We start from the raw sequence: 12,857 nt of genomic DNA, 5'->3' as shown, positions 1-12,857 counted from the left end.
GAGAATATAGAGTTAAGATTTAGCGAAGTGGATTCTGAAACCTTAGTGTTCTTTACCATTTTATTTAATCATTTTCTTTAGTTTATGTTTTGTTTTAGCACGACAAAAATCATGAAATTCGGAACTAGGTTAAAATAGGATTAGTTTAGATAAGAATTAGTTTTCACAACACAATTCCCTGTGGATCGACCTCGCACTTGCACACACGCTATATTGCACACGACTCGTGCACTTGCGAGTACAATTACATTTGTACATCAAAAAGCACCAGAGAGGTCTGGATTTGAGGACAAGGTTTCCTTTGCTCTGACAGCTGGTAGTGGAGTCTCATAGTCTGTTCGGAATGGCATGTCGACAGAGGTGGAGTTACTAGAGAAAGGTAAAGCTTGGGAATCGACAGAATTGCTCAAGACAAAGAAGGCTAAAGGGTGCAGATGGGTCTACAGAAAGAAAGAGCCAACAAAGAAAGTTGTGTGGCCAAGAGGACTGGCAGAGAAGCATGGTAGTCTGTCTAAACTAGGTCCTATGCTCAAGGTCAAGAGGTGCTTGGACTTGAGTGTCACTTGTGGAATGTGATAACCCTTAGGGGCATGGGCGGAGGCATTAGAAGGAGATTCGTTTTGTTGCGACTTGATGGGTTTCAAGTTAAGGTGGAGATTGTTGACGTAGGTGTCTTTTACCCATCAAGTAGGTGGGACCCAATGTGTTACTTTATTGGTTTTACAATTACATGTGTGGCTTGGATTACTTTTAGGTTTTGAAGTCCTAGTAGGACTTCTAGTGGCCAGCCGAATTCACCTATATATATAAGGACATGCTTCCTTTGTTCATTCATGCACAAAACAGGAGCGCCGCACTACAAGAGAGAAATAAGGCGCAAGGTTTCTTCTTGGTTTTGAGTGATCAAATCAAGAGAGAAAATTGAGGGAGCTGCTTGTGAGTTGAGGTGCTAAGAGATAGAGGTTTTGTTTTCTTTCTTCTTGGCAACATAGAGTAGCAAGAGAGAAAGAAAAAGAAGCCTTGTGCCAGTGAGAGAAAAAATAGAAGAGACCAACCGCCATCGTATCCCAGCAAAAGAAGAAGAGTTAGTATTTCTGTCTTTTGTTTTCTCTTTTGAGAATAATCTCTATTGTGTGATAGTGAGATTTGGGTGTATTGGGGTTTTGGGTCTGAGTGATTTTTTTTTTCTACTATATTTTTGTACTCCATCTTTCATAGTGAATTTCTTCGTGATCGCCTCTACCAGTGGACATACCTCACATTGAGGGAACCACTTAAATCTTGGTGTTGTCTTGTGTGTGATTGTTCTCACTTTATTTAGTCGTAATTGTGATCGTGTGGTTTTAGCACAACAGATTCTTTGCATCTTCGACTTGGACATCACTCTCTCCGAATTGTCCACATCGTTTTGTCTAAACATTTTCTTCCAGTCTTGTCGAATAAGCCTTCACAAGTGTGTCCCATTTGTCCACATGGCAAAATGCATTGCTTTTATTTTGGGTCTTCGCCTTTAGTGTGCGTTGCTCCTTTAAATTTATTATTTCTTGATGTATGGGGCCTACTCCAATTCTTTCAATGAATAATAAACGTTTTTATTTATGTATCATGGATGATTATAGTCGTTATTCTTGGTTATTTCCTTTAACATCCATATTTGATGTGATTTTTGTTTTTCTCAAATTTCAAACCTTAGTTGAATTTTTTTTTTTAATTTTTTTTTTATCTTTGCATAAAATCAGTTCAAACTGATGGGGGGAGGGGAATTCATTCATTTTTAAAGGCATTTCAGTTCTCCTGGTATCAATTATAGACAAATTTGTCCCCTCACCCATCACCATAATGGGAGTATTGAACGAAACATGATAATATGGACACCGGTTTATCTCTTCTCTCTCACTCTCAGGTTCCTTTCAAATTCTAGGATGAAGTGTTTGATACTGCAACTTTTCTAATAAATTGTTTGCCATTATCAATCAATATGTGCAAATCACCTTTGGAAATTTTATTTAGTCATTGTCCAAATTATACATTCCTCAAAATATTTGGTTGTGAGTGTTTTCCCTACTTAAGACCCTATAACAAACATAAATTTTCATTTCGTTCTAAATCATGTGTTTTTCTAGGTTACAGTAGACCTCACACTGGATATAAAATGCTTTTGACATTCAAACTGGTAAAATGTTTATTTCATGACACATCATTTTCTATGAAACCACGTTTCCCTTTAAACATTACTCCTCTTTAGAATCCTCTAACACATTATCTCTCATTGTCCTTTCAATGAAACCACGTAAACCCCATGTGCTACCTGCCATTCCCCCCCCCCCCCCCCAAAATATCTATGTGATTTATCTGTTGTTCAGTCTGCTGTGACAGCAGCTATTCCTAAGTCTACTACCTCCACGTCTGCTATATTTACTCCTGAGTCTCCTGCATCACCAGCTCATGTGTCTTCGGCGTTGTCCTATGTCTCCCTTGCCAATGGCCAGTGATGTTACTCCTTAAAACTCTGTTAGACCCATGACTAGTGATGTCTTGGAACCTAAAACTCCTGCTGACACAGCTGTCCCATCACATAACTCTCCAACTCCTACATCTCTCTGTGAGCCTATACCTATTGCTCCTACCAATACCCATGGAATGCAAACCCAAAATAATATCTACAAACCCAAAATTCCCACCGATGGCACCATAAAATAGCCCTTACCTCATGCCTTGATTGTATCTCTTACGACTGCTGATTCTGAACCCACCTGCTTTGCCAATGTCTAAACATGTTGAATGGAGAAATGCAATGTCAGAGGAATTTAATTCACTCATAAAATAATGGGGCATGGGATCATGTGGCTTATAAACCCTCCATGAATATAGTTGGGTGTAAATGGGTTTTTTGCATCAAAAGGAAAGCTGATGGGAGTATTGAGCTATACAAGGCCCGACTTGTTGCCAAAGGGTTTCATCAACAACTTGGAATTGACTTTGGTGATATGTGTAGTCCTGTTGTTAAGTTTATCATTATTATAATTGTGCTTTCTATTAATGTTTATAAGGGTTGATCCATCAAACAAATAGACGCGAGTAATGCATTCCTTCATGGCTATCTACAATAATCAATTTATATGATTCAACCTCCTAGATTCATAAATTCTCATGACCCAACTAATGACAACCATCTCAAGAAAGCCATCTATGGCTTAAAACATGATCCTTGTGCATGGTTATAGAGGCTTAGTTCCAAGCTACTTGAAATTAGATTCCATTGCTCTCATCCGATAATTCTCTCTTCATTTATAATTTTGGTGGTGTTCATTTCTTTGCTCTTGTATACGTTGATGATATCATTCTCACGAGATCCTTTGCAATTGGTATTGACTCTTTAATTCATACACTTTCAGCAACATTTCCAATCAAAGATCTCAGGCAACTAAACTTCTTTTTAGGTGTTGTGGTCTCTCACTCTGCTGCAGGTCTTCATTTATGCCAACAATGCTACATATCATATGTTCTCAAACATGCCAACATAGCTCTTGCCTAACCCATCTCCTCACCCATGTCCTCATCAGCACCACCGAGCCGTTTTGATTATGTTAGGTTTGAAGACCCTACATTATATCATAGTATAGTTGGAGCTTTGCAGTACTTATCAATCACAAGACCAGATATTGCTTTTGCTATGAGTAAAGTGTCTCATTTTATGCATGAGCCTAGGGACACTCATTGGTCTACCGTCAAGAGAATTCTAAGGTATTTAAAGCACAATATTGACCATGGCCTAATTATTAAAACCATGTTCGCCCTCTCAAATGTTTTCTTTCTCTGATGTTGATAGACACATTACATCTCGATTTTGTATTATTCTTGGTCCAAATCTCCTTTCTTGGAGCTCCAAAAAGTAAGGGTGTCAACCTTGTCCCGGTTCCCGGTTCTCGGTTATTGGCCAAAACTGAGAACCAGAACCGAGGTACCCTGATTATTGATTTTGGGAAACCGGAACCGGATAACCGGTTCCCAATTAACCGGGTCCCGTTTAATCTACCGGTTCTGATTTGTACCCAATTATCCGGACCGAGTAATCAATTTTTTTTAAAAAATTGTTTTTAGGCTTATTTTAGGTATTGGGCCTAAAATAAGCCCATTTTTTTTGCATATAGTTGGTCCATTTTTTAAAAAACTATTAGCCTTTTTGTCTTAATAAACTGGGCTTTGTTGTAATTGTTCCATATAATAATTTTTTTTTTTAAAAAAAAAAACCTAAAAAAGCCCAAAAATCCTAAAAAAAATTAATGTTTTTGCCTATATGGGCTTTAAAAATAAAAATACAATTTTTTAAAATGCCCTAAAAATCATTTTAAAAGCTTACCTAATACATAATATATGTAAACAAATCAAGAGATATCTCCTCACAACAACTACAAATCTAAAGAAAACAATAAAAACAAGTACTAAAAACTAAAAAGTAAAAATAAAAGCAAAATAAAAATAAAAATTATATATATATATGCACCTAGTTACCTGCTTACCCTGTTATAACCGGGTGCCAAAAACCGGAACCGAAACCGGTTTTCCAGTTCCTCGGTTCCGTTCACGATTTCTCGGTATTTTTTGACACCCTTACCAAAAAGTAACTTATAGTTTCCCATTCTAGCATTGAGTTTGAATACAAGGCTTTAGCCAACACTGTGTTGATCTATGCTGGATTCAATCTTTGTGAGTTAGGTATCTCTCTCCCATCCGCTCCGATTTTATTTTGTGATAATATTGGTGCCACTTACCTATCTTCGAATCCAACATTTCATGCTCGAGCCAAGCACACTGCCATTGATTATCACTTTGTTAGGGATCAAGTTGCTGCCAAGAGTCTCACTTTTTAAGTTTACCTTTAGCAACGATCAACTTGCTGATCTTCTCACAAAACCACTAGTTGATGCGCAATTCCACTTGCTCAAGTCAAATCTCAAAGTTTGCCCTCCTTCGTCTCAATTGCGGGGGTGTATTGAAGTATATCTTTATCCATCCTCAAAAGCACAACAGTCACATCTTCCGAAGATTCAGCAAACAGCTCAACAAGTAGATTATCATCCAAATTCTACTTCAAACGCTACGTCTATGACAAGTGCAAATATTGTAATTATCTTCATCAATTGATTGAGTTCATCTTGTTATCTATTCACTATAAATACAACACACACCCAATGGATTAATTGAGCTAATTAAACATCCTTTTATATAATCTTATAAGCTCTAGGGTGCAATTAATTTGTCATAATTTGTAGAGACAAATAATTTCTTAAGAAAAACGAAAAAGACAACTTAGTAATGTACCTTATGCTCAATTTGTTTTGTAGTAAAATGATTTTCTGGAAAATGTTTTGTATTTTCGGGTGTTTGGTACCACGTAAAATAATAGTCAAAATGAAAAATATTTTCTGATTGACCGAAAATTCTTCTTTAAGTTTCAGAAAATGGTTTTCATTTTTGAAAACCATAAATCATTTTTCGAGCTTGAGCATCTCATTCTCAAATCGATAGACCCCTCCGAGACCCGCCCGAGACCCAACCAGACCTGCGCGAGACCCTGCTGGGACCCGATGTCCAAAAATATTTTCCTAGAAAATGATTTCCTATAAAACATTTTTCGATATTTGGCATGTACAAAAAATCAGTTAGAGTCCCGATCGGGTCCTTGCCGGGACCAGACGTCGGAAAATGTTTTCAGCAAAAAAAATTTTCCTAGAAAATTTTTTCCAGTATTTGGCATTTACGCAAAATTATATTAAACTCTAAATTACGAAAATGTCCATGTCGGGTCCCAGGCAGGTCCCTAGTTGATCCTGACGGGGTCCCGATGGGGTCTAGGCAAGGTCCTAATCGGGTTCAGGCGGGTCCTAGGTGAGTCACAGTGAGGTTCCTGTAGGACTCGGTTAGGACACCTCCAAAACTTGGGGAGGACATTTTCATAATTTAGAATTTAATATGATTTAATGAAAATATATTTATAAAAAAAAAATTTGTGATTTTTCGTACGCGCAAAACACAGTAAAATGTTTTCCAGGAAATCATTTCTTAATAAAATATTTTTTGCAGAAAATATTTTTCGATGAAAAGTATTTTACGTCGAAACAAATGGAGCTACTTAGTGTTGAAATATATAAATATATATTGTATAGCAGAAGGAGAGAGAGATAAGAGAGAGAGAGAGAGAGCAGAAGTATGTAATGAACTACATTGTATTAAGACTGATAAAATAAAGAGTATTACAGAGGCCTCTATTATATATATAGAGGTTATGAGTGATAGTCAAGTAACCTAGTAAACTAAGGAAAGAGAGACTATGAGTGATAGACAAATAACCTAGTAGACTAAAGAAAGGTAAACCTAGTAGACTAAGGAAACCCTAGAATCCATAAGGAAGTAAATAACCTTAGAATAATTTCTATTATATTCTTAATAACCTCACCCCCACCCCCACCCCCCCCCCCCCCCCCCCCTCAAACTCAAGGTGGAACTTATGAAATCTTGAGTTTACTTCTTTATCAAAGCACTGAAGTAGGTCATTGATGGCACTGGAATTGGAAGCATTGGCGGCTCTTGAACATCGGCATCGTTTGGCCAGAACTTGTGAAATCTTGAGTTTCCTTCTTGATCACAACACTGAAGAAGGTGATTGATGGCGCTGGAATTGGAAGCATCGGTGGCTCTTGAACATCGGCAACGTTTGGCCAGAATGGGCCAACTATGAGCCTTACATGAAAGCCAACTATGGGCTAAGAGAGAAATGAGATGGGCAACTATGGCCTCTTTTAGAAAAGAAAGAGCCAACTGTGGTCTCTTGCATGCCTGCCAATTCTCTTCTACTTTCTTATCTTTCTCTACATATTGGCAAATCTGCGTTTTGTGCTGCAACAAAGGTGGCTTGAAGGAAGGACGCCGGCACAAGGTAGTCTGGGAACGTCTTGTGGAGGGGAGGTCTCTGGTATAGGGAAAGGACACTGGCACAAGGTAGTCCAGGAACGTTCGATGGAGGAGAGGACGTCGGCACAAGTTAGTCCAAGAATGTCCGATGGAGAGAAGGTCTCTAGTACAGGGAAAGGACGCCGGCACAAGGTACTCCGGGAACATCCGATGGAGGAGAAAAGAAGTGGGCATCTTTGGCCTCTTTTGATTTTTTTTTTTTTTTTTGAAGAATATTCTGTTCATAAATTATATAAACTGGGATAAGGAATACCTTAATCCTGTAACCAAATAGAACTTCAAACAACTAAATCAGAATATCATATTCCTAAACTAGAATAGGAATAGATGTATACTCGAATAAGGGTAAATCAAAACCTATAGCCAAACAGGCGTCTTCTTCTCAATGAACCACAAAAGAAAACTACTGAAACACGATGCAGAAGAAGGACGGCGGGCCTGTAGCCAAATAGGCGTCTTCTTCTTCTATTGTCAGAGAAGAAGACACTAAGGAATGTTTGTCGTTTTGCTGGTGCTGTGCGGCGGCATGATGCAGAAGTGATGAGTCGACGACAAATCCCTAATTTTCTTCCTTTTTTTTTTTCTCTCGTGAAAGGGAGAAATAAAAGTAACTCCATAGGACCCTTTGGATCAAACACTGGCATAAGCCGGTGTCTCTGATACCATGTTGAAATATATATATATTTCAACATGGTATCAGAGACATCGGCATATATATATATTATCTAGCAAAAGAAGGAGAGAGAGAGAAGAGAGAGAGCGAAAGTATATAATGGACTACATTGTATTGAGACTGATAAAATAAAGAGTATTACAGAGGCTTCTATTTATAAAGAGGTTATGAGTGATAGTCAAGTAACCTAGTAGACTAAGGAAATAGAGGCTATGACTATGAGTAATAGTCAAGTAACCTAGTAAACTAAAGAAATGTAAATCTAGTAGACTAAGGAAACCCTAGAATAATATCTATTATATTCTTAAACTTAGAAGCATTTACTTTTCTAACAATATCTTGATTAATTAAGACTTTAATAACTAATTAGCTGACAAGTCCCTTTTGAACCATTATTGTATTTGGTGAATTTTTTTCTGAGTAAAAAAATTGTAAATCAGCCACCCAATTCAGAAGGTCGGCTCTGATTCTTGCATCATCGCTTACCTCAAACAAGCAATTCGAAATCGAATCAACGTGCATCGTTCACGACGATGACTTTTATATAAATTATATATTATAAGGACTTCATAAAAAAACTGAATAATTACAATCATTAGATCTGGTTGGTTTCTTGAGTGATTGATTTAATTGTAATCTATTAATTAGTGGATCCTAATTAATATTTTTAATTATATGACCGAACATCCATTCAAGTCTGTATGTTTGTTTATTTGCTCCCTTTAATATATCTTTTTGGCTGGGGGGGGACCAGGGTCTTACAGGTTAGCATCCTAAGAATTCAGAAAGATTTAATAATTGAATAGCATGCTCTATTACATTTCTTTTTTTTTTTTCTTTTGCAATTACATTTTAAAGTTAAAAAACTGTCAATTTTTTAAAATATAAGATTATCATATTTTAAAATTTGAGCCATCAATTTTATCTGACGGTTTAAACAAATACAGAAGTTTGTGTGTTACTTAGATAATTAATTTTAGTTTTTTAATATGTAAAATCCACTTGTCTCCGTAACAAAAATTTTTACATTTGTTTAAATCGTTAGATGAAATGGATGGCTAAGATTCTAGAATATGAAAATCTCATATTTTAGAAAATATAAGGGGATCTAAATCCCAATTTACTATATCCAACTTAAAAAAATTTACAATGTCAATCATCCATTAGACTTTAAAGCCTTGAAAATTCTGAATATATATATATATATATATATATATATATATATATATATATATATATGTTTTAAAAAATTACTTTAATATACGTATAAAGGTTATTTCATTTCACTCATTTTCCGTCTGATTTAATTCAAAAACCGGATGGGTAACATTGTAACATTTTAAAATTTGATACACAAAATTAAGATTTTTTGAACTGTAATTACAGAAGTGATAAAATACTTAGAAAGATTAAGCAAGTTTTCTCTCTCTTTTTTTTTTTTTTTTTTTTTTGCTGAGCCTCTTACTCTAAATAGTTGCTAAAACTTGAGGAAATTATTCTGTACCCATTGGATATCCAAAGACAATCTTGAATGCATGTCCATTAATTGGAGGAGGTGTTGTTTATATCATCCCATACATAAAATATTTAGCCTATGAAGACATGGTGTGCAACAAATAATGCAGAATCAGTCACTGCAGCATTTAGGCAGCTTTCCTGGTGATGAAGTAGAACTGGAGGTGTCAAAGAAAGCAGCCCTTCGCCTTTTACTTGGGATTACTTCGGTTCTTGGAAAGCATTCTGGCATGGCTGCAGCTTTATCAAGAAGAGAACTCAAGGTCTGGTGAACATGATTTGCAAGGCTTTGGCGTTCTTCAAGATTAATATTATCTCCTCTGCAGCACGTGAAAACAAATGCATTTTTCACCCTGCTTCCCAAAGTTGATGTTTCCACCTTCACCATCTCAAGCTGAAGAGCATCAATGGCCTGTCTTAGCTCAGAGTAAAGCTGGGGTCTGTAATCGCAGCAGATAGATGCCTTGTAACACACGGCTCCTTCTTCTTCTCCATCTTCACAGCTTTCAACCCTAACTTCGTCAGCATCCATTGGAATGAGAAAGCCTTGGCTTGCTTCTGCTACTGTGTTCTTCATTTCTCTCACTTGTGTGATCACTTCAGCCAGCAGTGTGGCCTTGTCCATCTAAGAACATAAATTCACAAGAAATAAATAAATTACTATATATATACTTCTATAAAAATAAAAAAATAAAGATGGGCATTGCTATTGTATATATTTGTTTCACATATATTAAACAATGGTCCTGCAATTTGCTAAAGTAATGATTAAGTGATTAAATTTATCTCTTTTTATCACTTTAAGCTTTTGAAATAACTGATAATTTAATATGGTATGAGAGTCAAATGTCATGAGATCGAGCTTTGACTGCGTCAAATCACCTCAATTTAAATTAAATATTCAACGTATTAGGCCTCACATGAAATTAACTACGACACGGATCAATCTAGTCTTAACAAACAAATGGACGTTGACCCGCCGATGTCGTTTGTTAAAATTTTTGTTTTCTCTCTTTGGTTTTATCTTTTCAAAATTAAAATATTAACAAAACACTCTTAAAAAAAAAATAAAAAATGCCTCGAAAACGCGTTAACAAACGCAGCAAGCTTGAAGTTAAAAAAATGTGATGATTTTGGCTTGCTTAGGGTGCAAATAACGAAGAGAAAATATGGTATAATAAGTTGAGCAACACAGACCAATTAGCATATATTAATAGTTAAGAGATAGACGTCTTATTTTGAAGGCATCTGTAACACACCAACTGGCACTCGGTCCCCACAATCCAACCAATGATCATCCAACACATATACATGTCACCCTACTGACTACGTTTACTCATAAAATATTTCTATCCAATCACACCTCTGTGGTAGACAACCCCTCCACGATATGAACATTCTGCAGATTACGCGCAAAGAAAACTGGAGAACTTGAAGTACTGCATTTATCTTGTGTTTCATTGGGTTTCAGAGTGGGACTTACTAATAAAATATTATTAAATCTCTAATTGTGAAACGGATTTCTGCAATTATGGATCCTGGCCTATTATTACTTTTGTTCCCTCCTTTCGGGACAATATGCGAGTGAGGTTCTTTTGTCTGGGTAGGAAACTCCGCCCGAGCAAAGAGCCTACCTGATATGGCTGGCAAGATATCCAAATTTTGGATTGGGATTCGAAGTAATTTGGACAGAAATATGAGAGGGCATGTATAAGCTAGACTCGACTGCTTAAATAATTATTGAACTGACTAATCACCTACTCGAACGGATTAATTCCTAAAAATTTGGACAAATCTTAGCTAGAGTGTCTTGGTTTTAACATCCTTGTATTATATAAAGATGATGTATCTCATGGTTTACTTTAGCAACTCCTAGGTCTAGAGTTGACCATCCAAGAGCACAAATGACGCAATGAAAGAACCATTTGAGTTCAATAATGGAGATATCAAATCTTAGAATAGTATGCACTTGTTGAGTAACATAACTTTGGGAGTTCAATTTCTTTCCCAAAATATATACACAAATACCACAGCAGGTGGTCAATAAGATATTGATAGCCTTGAGCTTGTTACCTTGTTTGGAAGTGGACTCGACTCAACTCAAATTTAGATCCTAATTAAATATTAAAAATACATGTATAATATAAATGTTTTGAATGTTTGAAATTTGTATTGAGTGTGGATTTCATGATAAATAAAAATAAAAATAAGCATAAAAAGATGCATACAATCAGCTAGACCTCACAATTTTCGTCAGTGTATCTCTTAAACCTCCATTTATAAGTTGTTGCTGCAGAAACGAAAGAGCAAGTAAAATAAAAGTTTAAAGTTCATCTTTCGTTTCATTTTTTCTTCTTCTTCTTCTTCCGAATCATTTTCTTTCTATGAAACGGAATATGAAGAAAGCTAATTAAGTTTACAAAGATCATCTGAATGATTCCTTTTTTTCTTTCACTCAAATTCTCAAGTTTTTGAAGCTCGACAAATTTAGATGAACAGGCAAACCAATTAGCAAACCAAACAATCTATAAAACTGACAGACAAAATAAACTGATCAGAATCTAGTACTAGCTAGTACTGCCACTGATTACGACCAACATGTTTAATTTATTGTACTACTATTAACATAGATTATGACCAACATAAATAAAAACAAATTAGTTCAACAGACAAGTTCCTTGATCTACTGTCTCACGAAGTATCAGGTCTAAAGTTTAACTTTTTTAAGTGTAAATAATTTCTTGGAACAGACCCATTTTAAATTAAGGGGCGCTTTGCATGATGTTGTCGGAATTTAGTTGGGGCGAAGGCCAGAATATCCCAATTATTAAAAAAAAAAAAATTACCTTGTCAGTGGAGGGCACTAGGCCACGAAGAGTAGTGAGATGAGCATTGATTCTCTCTCTTCTCCTCCGCTCCGCCTCGCTGTGACTCTTCAAAGCCGCCAAGGTCTTTTCCTCCGACACCCCTTTCTTCCCTACTCTCGCCGGAGCTTTCACAAGCTCTCCCTTCTCACTATCCAACACCAGAGAGTGAGATGGCGCCGCTGACCCGCCTATCACAACCCCATTAATACTAAACGGGTCGAACAGCCTCTCAAAGTCAGACCCGAACGAAGTATTTGGGTCATACACGTATGAAGAATTTGAGTTGTATGAGTAGGAATCCATTTGCGTCAAAACTAGTTTAAGTTTGTATTCAAATATTATGAACCAAAGCTTGAAGACAATAAACCGGGTGGGCGAGTAATGGGGGAGAACCAAAAAGAGAGCTTCAAGCTTTGTGGGCAAGCTTTGTTCATACCTTCCATTAGGCTAAAGGACAAAGGTGGGTGGTTTGTGGAGAGGAGAAATCAGTAAGAAAACATTTTTACATTTTTTTTTCTTCTTTATGGTGTTCAATAAGTAGCAGTGGAGCATTTCGAGGCAAGGTTTTCGGGGAGGGAGAGAATTTGGTGGCTGTTGATCAATTTATCTGGGATTTGGATGCATGTGATGAAGAAATTGGAGAAAACCAGAAGGGAAAGGGATGATGATCAGCAACAATGATTTGCGATGAGGGGAGTGAGTAAGTTGTATGAACATATTAATATATAGCACTCATTTTCAACTCATAATCTATCAATATTGTATGTAATTTAATATAAAGCTCAACTATCAAGTGGGTTCAATATATGTATCATACAATGTCATTTTAT

General features: G+C 36.3%; 1 protein-coding gene across 1 annotated transcript; it reads right to left on the bottom strand.

Annotated features, from left to right (window-relative positions):
- Nucleotides 1-9,272: 9,272 nt before the first annotated feature.
- On the bottom strand, nucleotides 9,273-12,330 carry LOC132169746 (putative transcription factor bHLH107). Its single transcript, XM_059580729.1, has 2 exons — nucleotides 12,007-12,330; nucleotides 9,273-9,785 (listed from the first exon to the last, which is right to left on the bottom strand). Exons 1-2 carry the CDS (start codon nucleotides 12,328-12,330, stop codon nucleotides 9,273-9,275), a joined length of 837 nt encoding a protein of 278 aa, XP_059436712.1.
- Nucleotides 12,331-12,857: the final 527 nt, after the last annotated feature.

The sequence above is a fragment of the Corylus avellana genome, chromosome 1, assembly GCF_965113065.1.
Source record: "Corylus avellana chromosome 1, dhCorAvel1.hap1.2, whole genome shotgun sequence".
Classification (NCBI taxonomy): Eukaryota; Viridiplantae; Streptophyta; class Magnoliopsida; order Fagales; family Betulaceae; genus Corylus; species Corylus avellana.
This window is presented reverse-complemented; position numbering and strand designations above follow the sequence as displayed.